This window comes from Megachile rotundata, chromosome 2 (genome assembly GCF_050947335.1).
Source record: "Megachile rotundata isolate GNS110a chromosome 2, iyMegRotu1, whole genome shotgun sequence".
NCBI lineage: Eukaryota > Metazoa > Arthropoda > Insecta > Hymenoptera > Megachilidae > Megachile > Megachile rotundata.
Window position 1 is genome coordinate 17,072,972 of NC_134984.1, and position 19,820 is coordinate 17,092,791.

At 36.4% G+C, this 19,820-nt stretch overlaps 2 protein-coding genes across 4 annotated transcripts in view; one reads left to right on the top strand and one right to left on the bottom strand.

Annotated features, from left to right (window-relative positions):
- Positions 1 to 3,461: 3,461 nt before the first annotated feature.
- Positions 3,462 to 7,472, top strand: LOC100875775 (uncharacterized). The gene is made up of 4 exons (XM_012288771.2): positions 3,462 to 3,646; positions 4,558 to 4,798; positions 5,943 to 6,283; positions 7,260 to 7,472. Exons 1-4 carry the CDS (start codon positions 3,589 to 3,591, stop codon positions 7,439 to 7,441), a joined length of 822 nt encoding a protein of 273 aa, XP_012144161.2. The 5' UTR covers positions 3,462 to 3,588; the 3' UTR covers positions 7,442 to 7,472.
- A 2,932-nt stretch (positions 7,473 to 10,404) lies between these two features.
- Positions 10,405 to 19,820, bottom strand: part of LOC100879510 (uncharacterized) — a 42,098-nt gene continuing 32,682 nt past the window's right edge. For all 3 annotated transcript variants that reach the window (XM_076539002.1, XM_076539008.1, XM_076538998.1), the window contains 3 exons: positions 14,770 to 14,861; positions 12,624 to 12,816; positions 10,405 to 11,030 (listed from right to left, as the gene is read on the bottom strand). In XM_076539002.1, the coding sequence (XP_076395117.1) occupies positions 10,795 to 11,030; positions 12,624 to 12,816; positions 14,770 to 14,861 (521 nt within the window). In that variant the 3' untranslated portion in view covers positions 10,405 to 10,794. The remainder of the gene's footprint in view (positions 11,031 to 12,623; positions 12,817 to 14,769; positions 14,862 to 19,820) is intronic.

Genomic DNA, 19,820 nt, shown 5'->3' on the forward strand with positions numbered 1-19,820 from the left:
GAATGTAGGAATTTGGGAATTTTTAATTTTGCGATTTTGGGAACTTGAAAATTTGAGGATTGGGAATTGGAGAATTTTGGAATTTGGAGATTGGGGAATGTGGGAATTGGGGAATATGAGAATTGAGGAATGTGGAATTGGGTTATCATGGAATTGGGAAATGTGGAGTTGGGGCATGTGGGAATTGGGGAATGTGGGAATTGGGGGATGTGGGAATTGGAGAATATAGGAATTGGGAAATGTGGGAATTGGGGAATATAGGAATTGGGAAATGTGGGAATTGGGGAATGTGGGAATTGGGAAATGTGGGAATTGGGGAATGTGGGAATTGGGAAATGTGGGAATTTGGGAATGTGGGAATTGGGAAATGTGGGAATGGGGGAATGTGGGAATTGGGGAATGTGGGAATTGGGGAATGTGGGAATTGGGGAATGTGGGAATTGGGGAATGTGGGAATTGGGAAATGTGGGAATTGGAGAATGTGGGAATTGGGGGATGTGGGAATTTGGGAATGTAGAAAATTAGAAATGTGGAAATTTGAAAGCTTGAGAATTTAGAAACTTGAAAATTCCAAAATGCAAAATCTCTAAACTCCCAAATCTCAAAACCCCAACATCTCCACCTTCCAAAACTCCACATCTCAACCTTCCAACTATCAGTCCCCCAAATTAAACAATTTCACATATAACTCATACTATGAATTTAATCTTGCTTTTCGCTACATACAATTCCTACAAACAAAAAACAGAATGAACTAAGATTACTCTCTGATTCTTAGACTTAGCTTCCCATATAAGTTACGCTTGACATTGAACTCGTTGGAGGCAGACGTAACTATAGTACTCTTCACCTTCAAACACGGTAAACGTCCGTGCAAAAGGGAACAAGCTTGATGTCCAAAGCATCAGCATGGTTTAACGCGCAGAAGGTAATCAACTTTCGCGATTGGGTATTCCCCGACAGCGTCAGTCGATCTTACAATATCAAGAAATTTATCTTAACAACGATAAAGGATTTATGCAGAATCGTTTGTTTTTTGTATGGTTAGGATACAAGACCCTATGCAACTTTTATGCAAAATGGTGAAATGGTTGTTGACAGAAAATCGTGCGAGTTGTCATTGCGGTTCCTGGAAAACATTGTTATGTAAACTTTATCGATCCTCTTTCGATAGTGATTCATGTATAGGGTGAGACGTTTTTATCATTTTTGAAGATACACGATTCAAATTTATGTGATTTTTGAAAAAGTTCGTGAAGGATTGATTGTTTGATTCGGAGAAGCACTTAAGTCCTACAATTAAAAAAATTTAATTTCGTGTTTTGAAATTCCAGAAGTTTTATACTGATAGAATTTGAAGTCATCAATTCTCAGAATTCTAACTTTTGATGGCTACATGGTTTAAAATAACTTAATTCTTCAATTGTTAAATTCTTAAATTCTCAAGATTCCGAATTCTCAAAGTCCACATGATCCCAATTCCAAATATTCCAATTTCCACATGTCCCCGAATCCACATATCCCAATTTCCATATATCCTTAAATCGACATATCCCAATTTCCACATGTCCCCAAATCCACATATCCCAAAACCCACATGACCCCAATTCCACATATCCCAATTTCCACACGTCCCCAAATCCACATATCCCAATTTCCACATGCCCCAAATCCACATGTCCCCAAATCCACATATCCCAATTTCCACATGTCCCAAAATCCACATATCCCAATTTCCACATGTCCCCAAATCCACATATCCCAATTTCCACATGTCCCAAAATCCACATATCCCAATTTCCACATGTCCCAAAATCCACATATCCCAATTTCCACACGTCCCCAAATCCATATATCCCAATTTCCACATGTCCCCAAATCCACATATCCCCAAATCCACAGATCCCCAAATCCACATATCCCTAACTCCACATATCTCAAAATCCACACGTCCCCAAATTCCCAAAATCCCAAGGTCCAAACCTCCCCAATTCCACAATCCTCAAATTCCCAAAATCCCAAGGTCCAAACCTCCCCAACTCCACAATCCTCAAATTCTCAAAAAACATATATCCCTCATTTCTCAAGGATTTGGTATAATCAATGCTTCTCTGAACCTCAATTACTTGAGTCAATACTGACGCAACGATCTATAACATCCTCTATGAACTTAGCGTAAAAAATTACAGCGAATTTATTAGGCGGAAAATTTGTTGCACCGTCTTGTTAAACAAGTGGAAAAACAATAGTCTGTTAATTATGATCAGTGACGTGGTTGAGATAATATTCTGAGTAGGAGTTTGATGAAGAGCAGATGAATAATTCTAAGAGGTGTGTTTAAAGAAGAAACATTGTGAATCACGAGAGTAATCAATGAAAAACCGAGAAATGCATCTGCATCGATGAACAGATTTAATAACAATTATCTTATGATTTATAGTATATTCTCGTAATTAAGTATCGTTGTATGCTTGATCGTTGATCGTGACGCAAATGGTTTGCAGACAATGTTGTATCATGTAGCGGTTTTCGGAATTCTTTACGTTTGGGAGCAGGTTAGAATCAATTTTGAATGTGTGGATAGTTTTTGTGCAAGTATGAGTGTAAGAGGTTGGAATATTTTTATTACAGGTTATGGGGAATCAAATTATTACTGGAATATAATTTATAACTTGTTGTGAAGTTTTTGTTCCTGGTAGTTAAGTAGTTGTTTGCTTTTCTCACGTTTGTTATAAATGAATGCATTAGTTTGTTGTGACTTTTATTTTTTAGAAATGTGATTTTGGAAAAGTGTGGTATTTCTGGAAGATTTATTAAGACGCATATAAGTTAGATAGATGAAAGATTAATAAAGCAAGGTGTGAGATAAATTGAATTTTATCAAATTATCGAATGAGGAGAGATCGCGGAAGGAATCTAGAAAGATGGAGGACGAGAACGCCGATCAAGATGGCAGCACCATCAAGGACGATAAAACAGAGTACTAACTCAAAACATAACATAAGAAAAATATCATAGAAATGAACTTATATCTAATTTAATTTATACTTATAATCGTTCATGAATAATTATTTTATATTTATTATTATTTATTTATATTGATTTCATATTTTCAAACGTTTATATATATTTAATTTACACTTGTTTGTGTACACTTAATTTATATTTACAATTGCTTACCTACATTTAATATACATTTATAATTGTTGATACATACCTAAATTCTACTGAATTTAATTTTTATTCACATTTGTTAATTTATATAAAATTGTAAACATGCAATACTTACAAACATCTAAAACTTAAGATTAAAGCAATGCGATATGATTCAACAATTATTTATTAATACCAGTCAATCGGAAGAAATATATAATATATGATTGTTTATACATTTGTGGAGCAACAGATTGTTCATCGAAAATCCCATTTTAGTTCGAACGCTCGTGTCATCGCATGATTGTGACTCCATTCGTCGAAGAGTATTACGTGGGTGGACACACGATGAATGTCAATAAGGACTTTAAGGTCGTTCATACTTATTAAAAAAGGGCGGAGAACAGTCGTGCCGAAGTCAGAACGCATTCAGACATGGACAGGAGCATCTTCTACGTTTTGTCATCGTGTGTGCTGCTTGTTGTGTGGGCAGGTAACAACTATTACATATATTAATCTAAAATATATGTCACATTTAACACGTACGTGAACCTTCTTAAAAAACAAACAGAATTCATTTAGAATAATAAGTGTACTTGAGTAATCTTCAGTGTGGTGAATAGTAAATAGACTTGTGTTTGATTAAAATAACAATATAAAATTGTAAGCCGGAAATTCTGTAAGGTGAGAAGATTTAGAATTGAGATTTGGAGAATTATGGAATTTGGGAATTGGGAAATGTGGAAATAGGGTATTGTGGGAATTGAGGAACGTGGGAATTGGGGAATGTAAAAATTGGGAAATGAGGGAATAGGGTATTGTGGGAATTCAGCAACGTGGGAATTGGGGAATGTGAGAATTGGGGAATTTAGGAATTGGGGAATGTGGGAATTGGGGAATGTGGAATTGAGGAATATGGGAATTGGTGGATATTGGAATTGGGAAATGTGAAAATTGGGGAATTTGAGAAATGGGGGAATGTGGAATTGGGGAATGTGGAATTGGGGGAATGTGGAATTGGGGAATGTGGGTATAGGCAAATGTGGGAATTGGATAACGTGGAATTGGGAAATGTGAGAATTAGGGAATGTGGGAATTGTGGAACGTAGGAATTGGGGAATGTGGGAATTGAGGAATGTGGAATTGGGGAATGTGGTTTTGCACTTAATATATTTCAACATAATATCACCCTAATTTAATTTAACTTAAAAATTGAAGCCATGTCACCCCCCTTAAAAAATTCAACATCCTCACATTACTCTAACTTTCTTTTTACAAAACCACATCTCTTACGTGTCAAATCTTTTTCATAACGAAAGAATTAATACCCCAGTTCATAACAAAAGCACAGCCCGAAGAAATATCTCGTTCTAAGTATGTCAGAAAGCGTATTTCAATCCGCAGATGATAGTTTCCTCACAAAGGAAGTAGAACGAAGATGGAACACACCACCCAAGCTTATACCGGAGCAACTCATCAAGACATCAGATATGAGGGATGCACGATTATTGTCTATTCCAATCACAACAAATATCAACGTTAACGCTGGAAGCAATGCGCACTCTTTGGGCTTCCAAGTGGGGCCGGAAGGCGTCAGCTACTCGGAGAGCAACAGTTTTAATCATCCATTGTCCGAACCCAGCGGGTATGTACATTCTTCTTACTCATATAGCGTTTTTTCAGTTGATATATCATTATTGATTGCGTAGAACGCTGCGGTGTGTGGTCATATGTCTGTTTTTTATTTTGTGAAGCATTTGGGATTTGAATTTCCCGGGTTAATTTAGTGGAGGATGTTGGAGAGGTGGTTCTAGGATGTTGAGATTGGAAATTTGGAGATTTTGGAATTTGAGATTTGAGAAGATGGGGAAGATAGGGAACTGAGGATTTGGGGATTTAAGATTTGAGAAGATAGGGGAGATTAGGTCTTGAGGATTTGGGGATTTGAGAAGTTGGAAACGTGGGATTTGTGGAATGTGAGAATTAGGATATGTGGGAATTGGAGAATATGGAATTGGGGAATGTGCGAATCGGGGAATGTGGAATTGGGGGAATGTGGAATTGGGGAATGTAGGAATTGGGGAATGTGGGAATTGGGGAGTGTGGGAATTGGGGAATGTGGGAATTGGGGAGTGTGGGAATTGGGGAATGTGGGAATTGGGGAGTGTGGGAATTGGGGAATGTGGGAATTGGGGAATGTGGGAATTGGGGAATGTGGGAATTGGGGAATGTGGGAATTGGGGAATGTGCGAATCGGGGAATGTGCGAATCGGGGAATGTGGAATTGAGAAATGTGGATTTGGGGGAATGTGGAATTGGGGAATGTAGGAATTGTGGGATGTGGGAATTGGAGAATGTGGGAATTGGGGAATGTGGGAATTGGGGAATGTGGGAATTGGGGAATGTGGGAATTGGGGGATGTGGGAGCTGGGGAAGGTGGAATTGGGGAAGGTGGGAGTTGAGAAATGTGGAATTGGGGAATGTGGAATTGAGGAAGGTGGGAATTGGGAAATGTACGAATTGGGCAATGTGGGAATTAGTCAATGTGTGAATTAGAAATTTGAAGATTTGAGAATTTTGAAATTTAAGAATTTGCAAATTTAACAATACAGACTATCAACTCTTTCAAATCCATTTGTATAATAATACACACTTCAAAACCCACCCTACCCTCCCAACATTTTTCCATCCACACCACGCAAAAAACTTTAAAGTACATCGCAATTACAAAACAAACACGAATTCCTCGATCACTCAGAAAAGGGTAAAATTACACATAATTATTTCAGGGCCGTCTCTCAAAGTCAGTCGGTGTCATTAGCCGCAGGATCGACAGGAATCTCCGGTGCCGTGAGTCAAGCTGTCAGTCAACATCATCCTGTACGCGGTAATCAAGGGAATGTGAACAGTCACGCATTTGGTTTTGGCAATGCTGCTGCTTCTTCGTCAGGAAGTGTCGGAAATGGACATGCATCCACGTCTGCTTCGTCTTCGATCGGTTCCACGCATTCTTTCGCCTCTTCGAATGCCGGTAGCGGTAAATTCCCTGGAAACACGAGTATCCGGTTTCCGGGACCAGATCAAAGGCCTCCGGTTTGGACCAACATACAACCGAATCATAATAATAATGGTAAAATAAAATTTTATCTTCTTTTTAATATAATGATGTAGGTATCTGATGATGTAGAAAACTGAATCATACATATGATATAATTGATGTCATTGATATGATGTACGATGTAATTGATCATAGGTAGTTGCTGAGAAAAGGTTGTACTAGGGAGATGTATTCAATTATTGAATATTTTTATTTGTTGAAATTGATGGGTGGTGAAGTTGTGTCTTCTTGTATTGCTATTTTATTATTTCACCATGTCACCATCTCTTTATCATTGTTTCAACTCCTTCTCTATATATATTGCATGTCTTCAAGCATTTTGTATTTCTTCCTCTATCAGCCTATACCATGGATGCTGCAATCCGAATGACTTCTGTTATCTAACTTCCCCTGCTATTTAACTTCCCTTGCTCTTTAACTTCCCCTGCTATTATTTCATCGCATTTGTCATACATTTCATCATACATATGAATCTTTCTATCATAATTTCGTCTCTCTATATCGCATGTGTTCAAATACTCCGTTTGTCCGTTGCTCCGTCAGCTGGGAGTGTGGCGGCTCCTGTAATCCGGCTACTCGGAGGCTGGTTATGAAGGAGGGTCTGAGAACAGGAGTCACTGTTGATTGCGGGGCTCACGTTGACTAGGTGTCCGCGCTAAGCTCGCCATCAATATGGACATCCTGGAGGAATCCGGGATGCCCAGGTTGGCTAAGGAGAGTCGAACCGGACCAGGGGGGAAACCCAGCAGCCAAAAGTCTCCGTGGCGAGCAGTAGTGGGATCGCGCCCGGGAGTGGGACCGTGTCGACAGCCTGGTCGATATGACACGACTCATAACTTTTTTTCTTCTTTTTTTCGATACAAATATATTTACAAAAATAACCGAACAATTTTGCGAATTAAAATTTGTTAAACTGAACAATTTGCGAATTAAAATTTTGAATGTTTGCATAGGCTCTAGTGTTTTGATCATTATAAATTGTTTTCAGATCAACCATCGCGTATGCCGAAGTTGGAGATCAACGTTAAACCACAACGCGAACAAAATCGTGGACCTGTTATGTTACATCTGTCGACGCAGCAACCGAGATGGGATAACAAACAACCACGGATTCATATACATAAATGGCATCCTAGTTACAGAGTGTATTATGACGATGTACAAACGTAAATATAATGTTGGAAATTAAATCTTAATCAAATTCTTGATTTCATATCCACTTGTACTTTTAAAATGTATGAGTTTTCTATTAGCGTCGTCTAGATACTTTTGTAAAATAAAGCACGTTCATGTTCAAATTATTCTACAGACGCAATACCATCAAAAAATGCCACTAGATTGCATAGATGCATTATTTTCGAAAATTAGAATAACTGATCTTCATGGACCGCAAAGTACTTAGGTGTCTTTTCAAGGGTCATTGACTTTGGTACCTTCGTTTGCAAAACACGTGCAAGGAATAAAAAATTACACCAAATAAGTAGGTGAAGGAGAACCACAATACTCAAGGTCAAATTATGAACTCATCACACGTCTTTTGAATCGCTAATCAGCTTTCAGCTATTCTTTGGAAAACAGCATAAAATCAAGATATATAATACATATATAGCGTATTAATCCATAAAATCAGTATTAATTGAGTTTTTTCGAAAATGAGACATGTTGTGCCATCTCTCCGGCGAACAGGATGAATTACATACTTTTGAAACTGTAGTTTGATTAGTTCCCACATGCTGCCGCTAGATGGTGCGGTGATTGTCAGGACTGTCGGTCAAGAAGAGTTCTATTGTCACAGCAGTCGATCAAGAAGAGTTCTGTTGGCATGGTTGTCGGTCAAGAAGAGCTCTGTTATCAGAGCAGTCGGTCAAGAAGAGTTCTGTCATCACAGTCGCAGGTTAAGAAGATTTCTGTTATCACAACCGTCGGTTAAGTAGAGTTCTGTCATCAAAGCCGTCGGTCAAGAAGAGTTCCACTATCAAACCCGTCGATCAGTCAAAATTTTAAAACAAATTTTAAATATAATATTAACTGGCTTCTAAGAAGCTATCACCTTCCATATCGGTAAAAACATCTCCTTGGGTTTCGCAGTTCAAATAAATTCACGTTTATTGTTCTCTAAACGATATTTATTTACAACACATTTCAGAACAAAAAACACACCATGAAGTGCGAAAACAAAGTATAACTCAATCACCTGAACGCTTCCACAAATGTTTAAAACAGTAATTGTTATATTTTGGTCCGTGACAGTGGCCGACAATCTTTTTTTATTGTTACACAACTATGTTGAATGTCAAAACAACGACGAAATTCAGGAACTCATGTAATCGGAGATTTTTAAATTTAACACAAGGAAATTTGCTTTCTTTTCTCCGTTTCCTTATTCTCTTTCAACCTTGCGGATATGTACATTGTATCGTACGACTTAAACCGAAATCTACTTGAAATCTCTGTTGTCGTTCTGCATGTCACAGAAATTTGCCCGGAGAACCACTTTACTTTAGAAAGCTGTCAAGACTGGTGATAGTAAACCTTCCATGGTATACTTCTCTAAAAATCAATACGTTCAAAGTTGAATAAATAATTCCTTTGGACGTCTTCCTCTTTCAAATCCGCCTTGACAGGGAAATCCTTTCGAACACATGCTCCCATTACACTTTTCAGGATATGCAAATTCCATCCCAAAGGAGGTTCACGAAACGCGCGGTCGTTTCACCAGCAAAATACTTCTTTTACTGCTTCAGACATGCTTCGTAGTTCTTTCAGATGTTATGCTAATTTTTGAGCAACTACGATTTGCTTGTTTTGGATGGCCGACTTCGGAGGAGACGTTTGATATTTGGGGAGAGTGTGACAAAATAGCAATTTTTATTAATGTGAAGCTTGAGAAGGGGGAAATTATTGCTGACGTAACTAAGGGATGACTTTTAAATTTTTCAAGTTTCGGATTTTTTATTTTTTAGTAGTTCAATTTTTTATAGTCATTTCTAGGTGCACTCATTTCTGTACTCCTAAATTATCAAATTTTCAAATCTATAAATTCCTGAATTTCTAAATTTCAAAGTTGGCAAATATCGAAGTCCCTTTTCTAAGTTCTCAAATCTTCAAATTCTGAAATCCCAGATTCCTGAATTACTAAATTGACAATTTCCAAAATTCACATATCCTCAATTTCACAAATATCCAATTTTACAAATCTAAAAATTCACAAATCCCCAAATTTACAAGTCGCCAAATTCTCAAATCTCCAATTTCAAAAATCCCCAAATTCTCAAATCCCCAAACTCAAAAATCTCCAAACTCAGAAATCCCCAAACTCAAAAATCTCCAAACTCACAAGTCCTCAAATTCACAAATCCCCAAATTCACAAGTCCCCAAATTCTCAAATCTCCAATTTCAAAAATCCCCAAATTCTCAAATCCCCAAATTCACAAGTCCCCAAATTCTCAAATCTCCAATTTCAAAAATTCCAAATTCTCAGATCCCCAATTTAAAAAATCCCCAAACCCACAAATCCCCAAATTCTCAAATTCGCAAACTCACAAGTCCCCAAACTCAAAAATCCCCAAATTCAATCACCAATTCCCCAAATATCAAATTTCCCAAATTCTCTAAATTCCCCAAAACTATCAAGCTATCTCTTCCTGTACGGAGAACCTAATTACGTTAATGGCTACACGAATCTTTCGTCAACGTCTTCAAAACAAAACGATTGCAGCAAACAATGGCAGAGAATGAAATTCCAGTATTGTTCCACGACAGATTTCAATTAAGACATTCCGAAGCAGGTTATTGGAAATTTATCGCGTTCTACTCCACAAAGAACTTTCAGTCCAATGATCGTAAAGCAAAACGAAAAATTACATTTTAGTATTTGATTATAAAAAATTACGATTGTACGATTAAATTGGTGCAGAAGTAATTGCTTTTGCAAACAACTCTTATTTCATCCATTATATCACATTGTAACTCCCCTGTGCTATTCGATATGTTATAATTGTAATTATAGTGGTCTCTCGTTATATTGCCGAGTACTTACCCTTTGTGTCTACTTGAAAATTTTTTCTTTTCACGTTCACAAAAATTTTTATACATAAAAAATTAGGTAGTGTAAAAGAAAATAAAACACCAATAATATTTCTATCATAAGTTTTATTACAGATATATTAAAATGAATCGATAAAATTTATAATCTGCAATTACTATTGCACCAACTTAATACCTAAATACTCTTTCCTTTTCCGATTTTTTATTTCCAAGTTAAACATTTCTGTAAGGATATGTTTCTGATAAATACCGTGGGTCACCAGCGACCCCACATTAACGGACAAACAATCCTGCAACGCGACAAATATTTCAATGAAAAACAGACTCCTAAATGTTTCCTTTAAAACAAACATCGAAATCTAGCTTCGAATTCGCGCGTTTAAAAACTATACATCTTTACAGCACTTTATTAACGAATTAATTCGAAGTTTCGTGAAAAATGAAAGGATCAAACATTGTTTCAGCGTCTCGAACGTTAGAGAACGAAAAGATCCTCGCAACTCTTGGTTTTCCTTTTGAATCCCAGTAAGTGTTTCAGAATCCTCCTGCGGTGTTTGCTTCGCTTCCGTCTGGTCGCTTGATCTCGATCTCGTTGTGGATTCAGCTTAATTTGTGCGAGAATACCGACCAGTAGCTCGTCCACGTGGTGGGCCAATCCCGAAGAAGTTTCGATGAATTTACAACCGCAGTTGTTCGCCAGACGTCGACCAACTGTTCACAAGTTACAAAATTCGTTCAAATCTGTTAGTTTCTGGTGTATTCAACGGAAGCCATTTTCTAACTAGTTGCAAGTTCGAAATGGATGTTTGCAGCTTACTTTTAGATGGGGTTTAAGACTGGAGGGAAGATTTTGAGGGAAGGGAATTGAGATCTTTTTGTTTGGGGGGTTTTTAGGTTAGGAAATTGGGTTGGGGATTTTCAAGATTTTGGGCTCTTACGTTCTCAACTCAAATTTCCAAGCTTCCTAATTTCCTAATTTCCCAATTCCACGTTCCCCAATTTCACATTTCCTAATTCCCACATTCCCTAATTTCACATTCCCTAATTCCATATTCCCTAATTCCACATTCCCTAATTCCCACATTCCCCAATTCCACATTCCCCAATTCCCACATTACCCCAATTCCACATTCCCCAACTCCCACATACCCCAATTCCCACATTCTCCAATTCCCACATCCCCCAATTCCCAAATCTCCCGAATCCCAAATCTCCCGAATCCCAAATCTCCCGAATCCCAAATCCCCCAAATCCCAAATCTCCCAAATCCCAAATTTCCCGAATCCCTAATCCCCCAAATCCCCCAAATCCCCCAAATCCCAAATTTCCCAAATCCCAAATCCCCCAAATCCCAAATCCCCCAAATCCCAAATCCCCCAAATCCCAAATCCCCCAAATCCCAAATCCCCCAAATCCCAAATCCCCCAAATCCCAAATCCCCCAAATCCCAAATCCCCCAAATCCCAAATCCCCCAAATCCCAAATCCCCCAAATCCCAAATCCCCCAAATCCCAAATCCCCCAAATCCCAAATCCCCTATATCCCAAATCCCCCAAATCCCAAATCCCCCAAATCCCAAATCCCCCAAATCCCAAATCCCCCAAATCCCAAATCCCCCAAATCCCAAATCCCCCAAATCCCAAATCCCCCAAATCCCAAATCCCCCAAATCCCAAATCCCCCAAATCCCAAATCCCCCAAATCCCAAATCCCCCAAATCCCAAATCCCCCATATCCCAAATCCCCCAAATCCCAAATCCCCCAAATCCCAAATCCCCCAAATCCCAAATCCCCCAAATCCCAAATCCCCCAAATCCCAAATCCCCCAAATCCCAAATCCCCCAAATCCCAAATCCCCTAAATCCCAAATCCCCCAAATCCCAAATCCCCCAAATCCCAAATCCCCCAAATCCCAAATCCCCCAAATCCCAAATCCCCCAAATCCCAAATCCCCCAAATCCCAAATCCCCCAAATCCCAAATCCCCCAAATCCCAAATCCCCCAAATCCCAAATCCCCCAAATCCCAAATCCCTCAAATCCCAAATCTCCCAACTTTCCCAACCGTCCCAAATTCCCCAAATTCCCCAAATCCCCAAGTCCTTAACTCCCAAAACCCCATATCTTCAAAAATCCAAAAACCACTAAATAAAAATTTGCAAATGTTCTCGTTGGAATAATTTCCCAAGGGAAGCCGTCTCTAAACCCTAGCATAAATCGTAGAAGACACGCGAAGTGTTAATAAGTAAATAACAAGCAAACGTGCATAACTCGTCAAAAAGTTTGCTCGTTATTTCTGTTACTCACCAACAGACGGAACCTCACGTTTTCGTTCAAGATCAACTTTGTTTCCGACGAGAATCACTCCGTGACTGGCCATGTAATCACTCTTCCACAGATACAACAGAGTCTCCTCGGCCATCTTTAAACTTCGTCTGTCCACCACTGAATATACTACTACGTACACGTCGGGGTTGTATGTCGAGCAAAATGTTTCCACCTGGGTTAAACAAACAGAATGTGGATTATAAATTTTATCGATGGATTTGTGGATTGTTAGTGGATTATTATGTTGTTGGTGGGTGATATATTAAAAGTTTTTTTGGATGAAAGTTTTTGGGTATATGTGGAGGATTTTTTGGTTTCGAGAGATGAAGGTTTGAGAAATTTTTAAGATGCAAGTTTAAGTATTTGTAATTTGCAAGTTTGAATATTTTAAAATTTGCAGGTTTTAATGTTTGTAAATTTGCAAGTTTAAGTAGTTGTAAATTTGCAGGTTTGAATGATTGTAAATTTGCAAGTTTTAATACTTTTAAATTTGCAAGTTGAAACGTTTGTAAATATGCAGGTTTTAATACTTTTAAATTTGCAAGTTTAAATATTTATAAATTTGCAAATTTAAGTGCCTGTAAATTTACAGATTTAAATATTTATTTTGCAAGTTTAAATATCTGTAAATATAAACACTTTTAAATTCACAACTCAGACCATCTGTAAATTAATAAATTTAAATCCATAAATTTAAATATCCATATGAAGCTACAAATTTGAATATCCACAAACTAATAAATATGTACAAATGTAAATATCTGAATAAATATAAATTCGTCCTGAAAGCCATAACCTAACCTAAAAATTTCCAAACAAGCTTGATTACATCCATAACAAAATCTAATCTGCGTTAACAACTACTTAAAAAGAAACATTTCAGAGGGGCGAAATTTGTTACAATTACTTCCCCAGTTTTATCGTCGTGTTTATGTTTCTGTATTATCTGTTTTCTTAGCGTTAAGACCAAAGAAAAGAACAATTTAACGAAGTTACATCGAGACTCGCGTTACGAGTATATGTTGGGAAGCTGGTCACGCAACACAGCGATCCTCGATAAAGAAGTAACAGTTCATATAAGAGGGAAGCAATGTGCCGATACTACGTGCTTCGAACAGATCGAACACGATTCCAGCAGCCACGTTTCATTAATCCAAAGGTGAAGGTCACGATGATAAAGTTTCATTTTTTTATTCGACGTTGATTGCTCTAGTTTATTCGCTCATGCGTGAATACTTGTCTTAAAGAAGATGTCCGCGTTGCCACAAAATGGCAGGGACTCCATTTCTAATTCAGTGCTGTATTAATATTTCTCTACGCGAAGGTTGCTGTTAGATGTTACAATGTTTTAGGGAAAAAGTTTGAGCGAATTCTTTTGAAATATTTTTCCACTTGCTGCTATTTGTTTTTTGTATACGTCATATACATATGTTATATGTATAATACATCAATATATTATATTATATGTCATATATGTATCAGTATAATACATTATATTATGCATCACGTATGTATTAACATAATACATTATATTATACATCATTATTTAACTAAAAAATATTAATTATATTTTTCAAATTTATTTTTCTCTTTGTAGTACTTTTTGAATTACATTAAACTGAGTGGTAACCTCTAAATAAATTATTTAGAAATTACAAAATAATTATGAAGATTTACATCGAATCAAGTTTTCTACGGAATAGATAAATTTTTTTAATGTTATAAATAAGATAAAAACCTTAAAGAATCTCATGCAACTTTTCACGCCGCCTAAACTGAATTAATAATGTAATCTCACAAAATTCACGCAGGATAGAAGTAACGACGTTAACTAGAAATAAGTTCTCTGAATAACCTGGTTAATGTATTCTTTACGAGGGACAAAGTTTACGAGACGTCTACCTGACGCGCGAAACAGGAAGAAAAGAAACTTTCAAAATGGATACCCGTATAATTAACCTGAATTCTTTGTAGTCCACCGCGAACGTTATTAAGCGACGTAAACTGAAATAAATACAACGAAATTAATGTAACGGCATTAATTACGGAATGACCTGGCAATTTATCGCGGCGATATTGGATCGTGTTTCTTCTTTGTTACAGAATTTTATAACGTTACACTTACCGACATCTCTGCTGCAGGATGATCAATGATCTCCAGTTCCGTTTCTTGGCCGTTCAACATCACGGAAACGCTTTTTTGCCCGTATTCTTCGTCTGCAAATTTCAATCGCAAATTAATTTTACTTTATTCGGTCAATTTTTAATTTAGCTTTGTTTGAGCTTTTATATATTTACTTCGTTTGAGAAATTGTGAAGGTTTACTTTAAAAATTCGTTACTTTACTTTAGTAGATTAATTTTACTTTATTCGAGCAATTTTTAATTTTAATTTATTAGAGAAATTTTTAGTCTTACATTATTCAAGCAATATTTAATTTTATTTTATTTTGGAAATTTTCAATTTTACTTTATTTAAGTAATTTTCAATTTTTCCTTGTTTAGTCTTACTTTATTCGAGCAATTTTTAATTTCACTTTATTTTGGAAATTTTAAGTCTTACTTTATTTAAGCAATTTTCAATTTTCTCTTGTTTAAGAAATTTTCAATCATACTTCAACAGATTAATTTTATTTTATTCAAGCAATTTTTAATTTTACTTAATAATTGTACGCTTCATAAAATTGTTACAAATTAACACTTATAGTACATTAATTTGAACGTGGAAGTTTGAGTGCCAGAGTTCAAAATGACTGCTCAAGAGTTTCGACACAAAATGGCTGCTGCAAGCAGTGCAATATAACAGCATTGCAATACACAACAATATAATAATTTACAACTTCATTCTTTCATTTCTTTTTACATATATATAAAATATATAATATTTATAAGTTTATATAAAAAATATCATGTACTTAGGTATATAATAAATTTATACATAACCTAAAAAGTACAAATTTTGTCTCACATGTAAACCACTTAAAACATGCAAACTAAACAACAGACTAAAACCGAAGTCTAACAACAAAAAAGCAACTATGTTATTTTATGGATTCTATAGTGTGAAATGAAAACAAAGACGAATCAATATTAATATGGTGGATACGCGTAGAAAAATGACGACACACGGCTTGTTTCGCGAAAAGTTACTTTCTTCTAGTTTTTCATTATGAACACTGTAACGGAGATCGATGTCATTTTTGCACCGTAGAAGGATGCGTCCTAAATGAAAATAGCTCTTCTGACAATGATATTAATATCAATTTCTTCGTAACAATCTACCCGTAACGTGGAAGGAAAAATTCTTAAGAAAAATGAGAATGGATCTAACGAACTACGTGCTCTTTCTTTTCTATCGTGCTCAATCAAAAGAAGCTTCGTCTCATCCGCTTATTAAACGTGGAAGATTTTCGACTTCGTTGGAGAGAAATGACAATGAGAGGTTGGGGTGATTGAATGCATGGAGGGTGAACAAATGTTATTTTGTGATTGTCACGTTTAATTTGAGCTTTTAGAAGTGGGGCAAATTTGATGATGTAGAAATTTTGGAAGTTGAGAATTTATATATTTGGGAAATTAAATATTTGTAAATGAAGAAATGAAGAAATGTATAATTTGTTGAATGTAGAAATTATTCAATGTAAAAATTGTCAAATATGGAGATTGTCAAATGTGGAAATTGTCAAATGTGGAAATTGTCAAATGTGGAAATTGTCAAATGTAGAAATTGTCAAATGTAGAAATTGTCAAATATAGAAATTGACAAATGTGGAAATTGTCAAATGTAGAAATTCTCAAATGTGGAAATTGTCAAATGTGGAAATTTTCAAATGTGGAAATTGTCAAATGTAGAAATTGTCAAATGTGGAAATTGTCGAACGTAGAAATTATCAAACGTAAAAATTATCAAATGTAGAAATTATCAAACGTAGAAATTGTCAAATGCAAAAATTGTTAAATGTAGAAAGTGCTAAATGTAGAAATTATCAAATGTAGAAATTATGACATGTAGAAATCTAAAAATCTAAAAATCTAAAAATTTAGAAATGTAGAAATTTCTAAACCTAAAAATTAGAATATCAGAAAATCCTGAAATGTATTCACTTCTAAATTAAATAATTAACCACATACGTAAATTATAATTTCAAATTCACTGTTCCCTATTTTGCTATACATCCCAGAGGTACAATAAATTTAAACAACAAAAGTCATTGCTATAATTTCCATTCCCTCTTAACAATCCTCGAAGGTAGAAATATTAAGCAGCGCCTACGATTATGCTAATGAAATCAAGAAATACCCGTTCATTGTTATCTTCGTACAAACACCCTGGGAGTCGTATTTTCTTGTCTTCGTAGAAATGAAAAGCGTCTAATGCAAAAGGGGGAAAAGCTGTTGGAGAAACGGCAGACAATCAACATTATTCAACTATTCATTCGCTTCTGATGTAAACGAAGTCACTTTCTTTCCGTATAGGAAACTCGGAGACAGACTACAATTTGCATTTATGGGCTTTTGTATTGAGGATCACGCTTGTTGACCAGAAAATCGCTTTTTCGATTTATCACTTGTCGTTTCTTTTGTGCAGAAAGATTTCAGGAGGTTTCATAATTGTAAAGCGTGGTTATTGACAAAATTTAAAAATTCTGGGATCTTAAGATTTTGGAAGAGAAACATTTTGAAGTACGTAAATTTCCACATTGTGCGATTCCCACATTCCCCAATTCCCACATTCCCCAATTCCCACATTCCCCAATTCTCACATTCCCCAATTCTCACATTCCCCAATTCTCACATTCCCCAATTCCCACATTTCTCAATTCCTACATTCCCCAATTCCCACATTCTCCAATTCCCACATTCCCCGATTCCCACATTTCCCAATTCCCACTCTCCCCAATTCCCACATTCCCCAATTTCCACATTTCCCAACTCCCACATCCCCCAATTCCCACATTTCCCAACTCCCACATCCCCCAATTCCCAAATTCCCCAACTCCCACATCCCCCAATTCCCAAATTCCCCAATTCCCACATTTCCCAACTCCCACATCCCCCAATTCCCAAATTCCCCAATTCCCACATTCCCCAATTCCCACTCTCCCCAATTCCACATTCCCCAATTCCAACTCTCCCCAATTCCACATTCCCCAATTACCATTCTCCCCAATTCCCACTCTCCTCAATTCCACATTCCCCAATTCCCACAATCCCCAATTCCCACATTTCCCAATTCCCACATTTCCCAATTCCCACATTCCCTAATTCCCACATTCCCTAATTCCCAAATTCTCCAAATTCCCAAATTCCCAAATTCTCAACTTTCCAAATTTCTACACTCCCAAATTCCCCCAAAAAATTCCAAAATCATCAAATCCTAAATTCCCAAATCTTAAACTCCCTTTAACGAATCGCAATTACGTTCCTCCACGAACAATTTATCCAGGTTCCCGCATTTCCCTCGTTTAGTTTCGTAAACGTGCACAATCAAGTTGAGTGGTCGCGGTTATAAATACATATTTGTTCAAGCGTCTGTTTTTGTACATTATTTTCTTGAAGCTGCACAGGGCTACGGGCTATATTTTTAGTCGCAATTTGTGCTAGTTGTACGACTCGATCGTTGAAAATACCATTGTTGAAGAGCTCGTTTATTTTACATTTCTATAAGGCTATACCATTGAAAACGTATGCCAGATGCGTGGGAAACAAAGCACGAAAAAGGGACAAAAACAGACGCAGACTAACGTAATGTACATTGCATTGCAAGCTATATGCATGCAACTTTTGTGTACATAGCTGCGTTGAAAAATTTCATTATAATTAATTTCTATTTAAGTTTGTTTGGCTTTGTCGTTTCCGTGAAATAAAACTCTCTTCTGATATTATGTGGAAACATTTCTCATTACGGTTTGCAGGATTTTATTATTTTTTATTGTTTATACTCTCGATTTGTGTTATTACATCACATGTGTAACATGTGTACTTGCATACATATGTAACATATGTTATAACGTTTATGTTTAACATATGTTGAATTATACATGTGTAACATATTTTGTAACATACATAGCTGACATATGTTATCACACACATGTGTCACATATGTGTAACATATGTGTAACATATGTTGCAACATACATATGTGACATGTACGCATTTTAGCACATATGTGTAATGTGCGTTGTAACACATAGCTAACATATGTTATCACATACATGTGTAACATATGTGTAACATATGTTGCAACATACATATGTAACATGTACATATTGTAACACACATGTGAATGTGTTTTATAATATACACATGTGACATATGTTGTTACACATGTAGCATATCTGTGGCATACATATGTGGCATATGTTATCACACACACATGTGACATATTTATAAATTAAATATATTTAAATAAATTAATATCGATGTAAAAATATTTATAATTATAAAATAGAAGTTGGTCTTGAAAATTGATTTGATATACGGATGATCGATAGATCAATCATGAATCGTAAGAAGAGGTTACGTAAATTCCAAACTGAAAAGCTCACAGTTTCAATTGTGAACGCGATATTGAATCTAATCGTGGAAGGTCAAGCAGCATTTCAGTCAGGTTACTTGAAGACAAGAGTAAACTTGGGAAGGTATTAAACTCAGGCCTCGGAACGTTTCGCGAAATCTCGAAATGGTTGAAATCGATTTGGCTCGGAACGTATGCACGTCGGGGAACCATTTCGCTTGAAATTACGCCAACTTTAATAACTAACGGACTTGGTAACGTTTCGAGGATTTGCGATAAACAATTTCGAACTCCACACTTGGCAACTGTTCGAGAAACGTATGAAATTAATTACGGTTACTCTACGAATCGCGCTTAATTACCGGCGAACTATTAGCTTGTGTCGTATTAAACTGCTCATTCTGAAACGTGTAAATTCTCACGCGATATCGTGACACAAAAGCGGCGTGAAATGCCACTTATGCTACATGAAATTAAAGCTTGAAGTTTCAAGAAAACGACTGCGTAAATGGTTCATCGATATTTTAAGTACAAAATGGCTGACGATCTGTTACAGCGACTAATGGTTCCAAACTAAAATTTGTTTATTGCTTTCCTGACGAAAGGTCTGCTGAGATTTCATGACATAAACGCAGCACAAAATGGCACTTATAGTACATG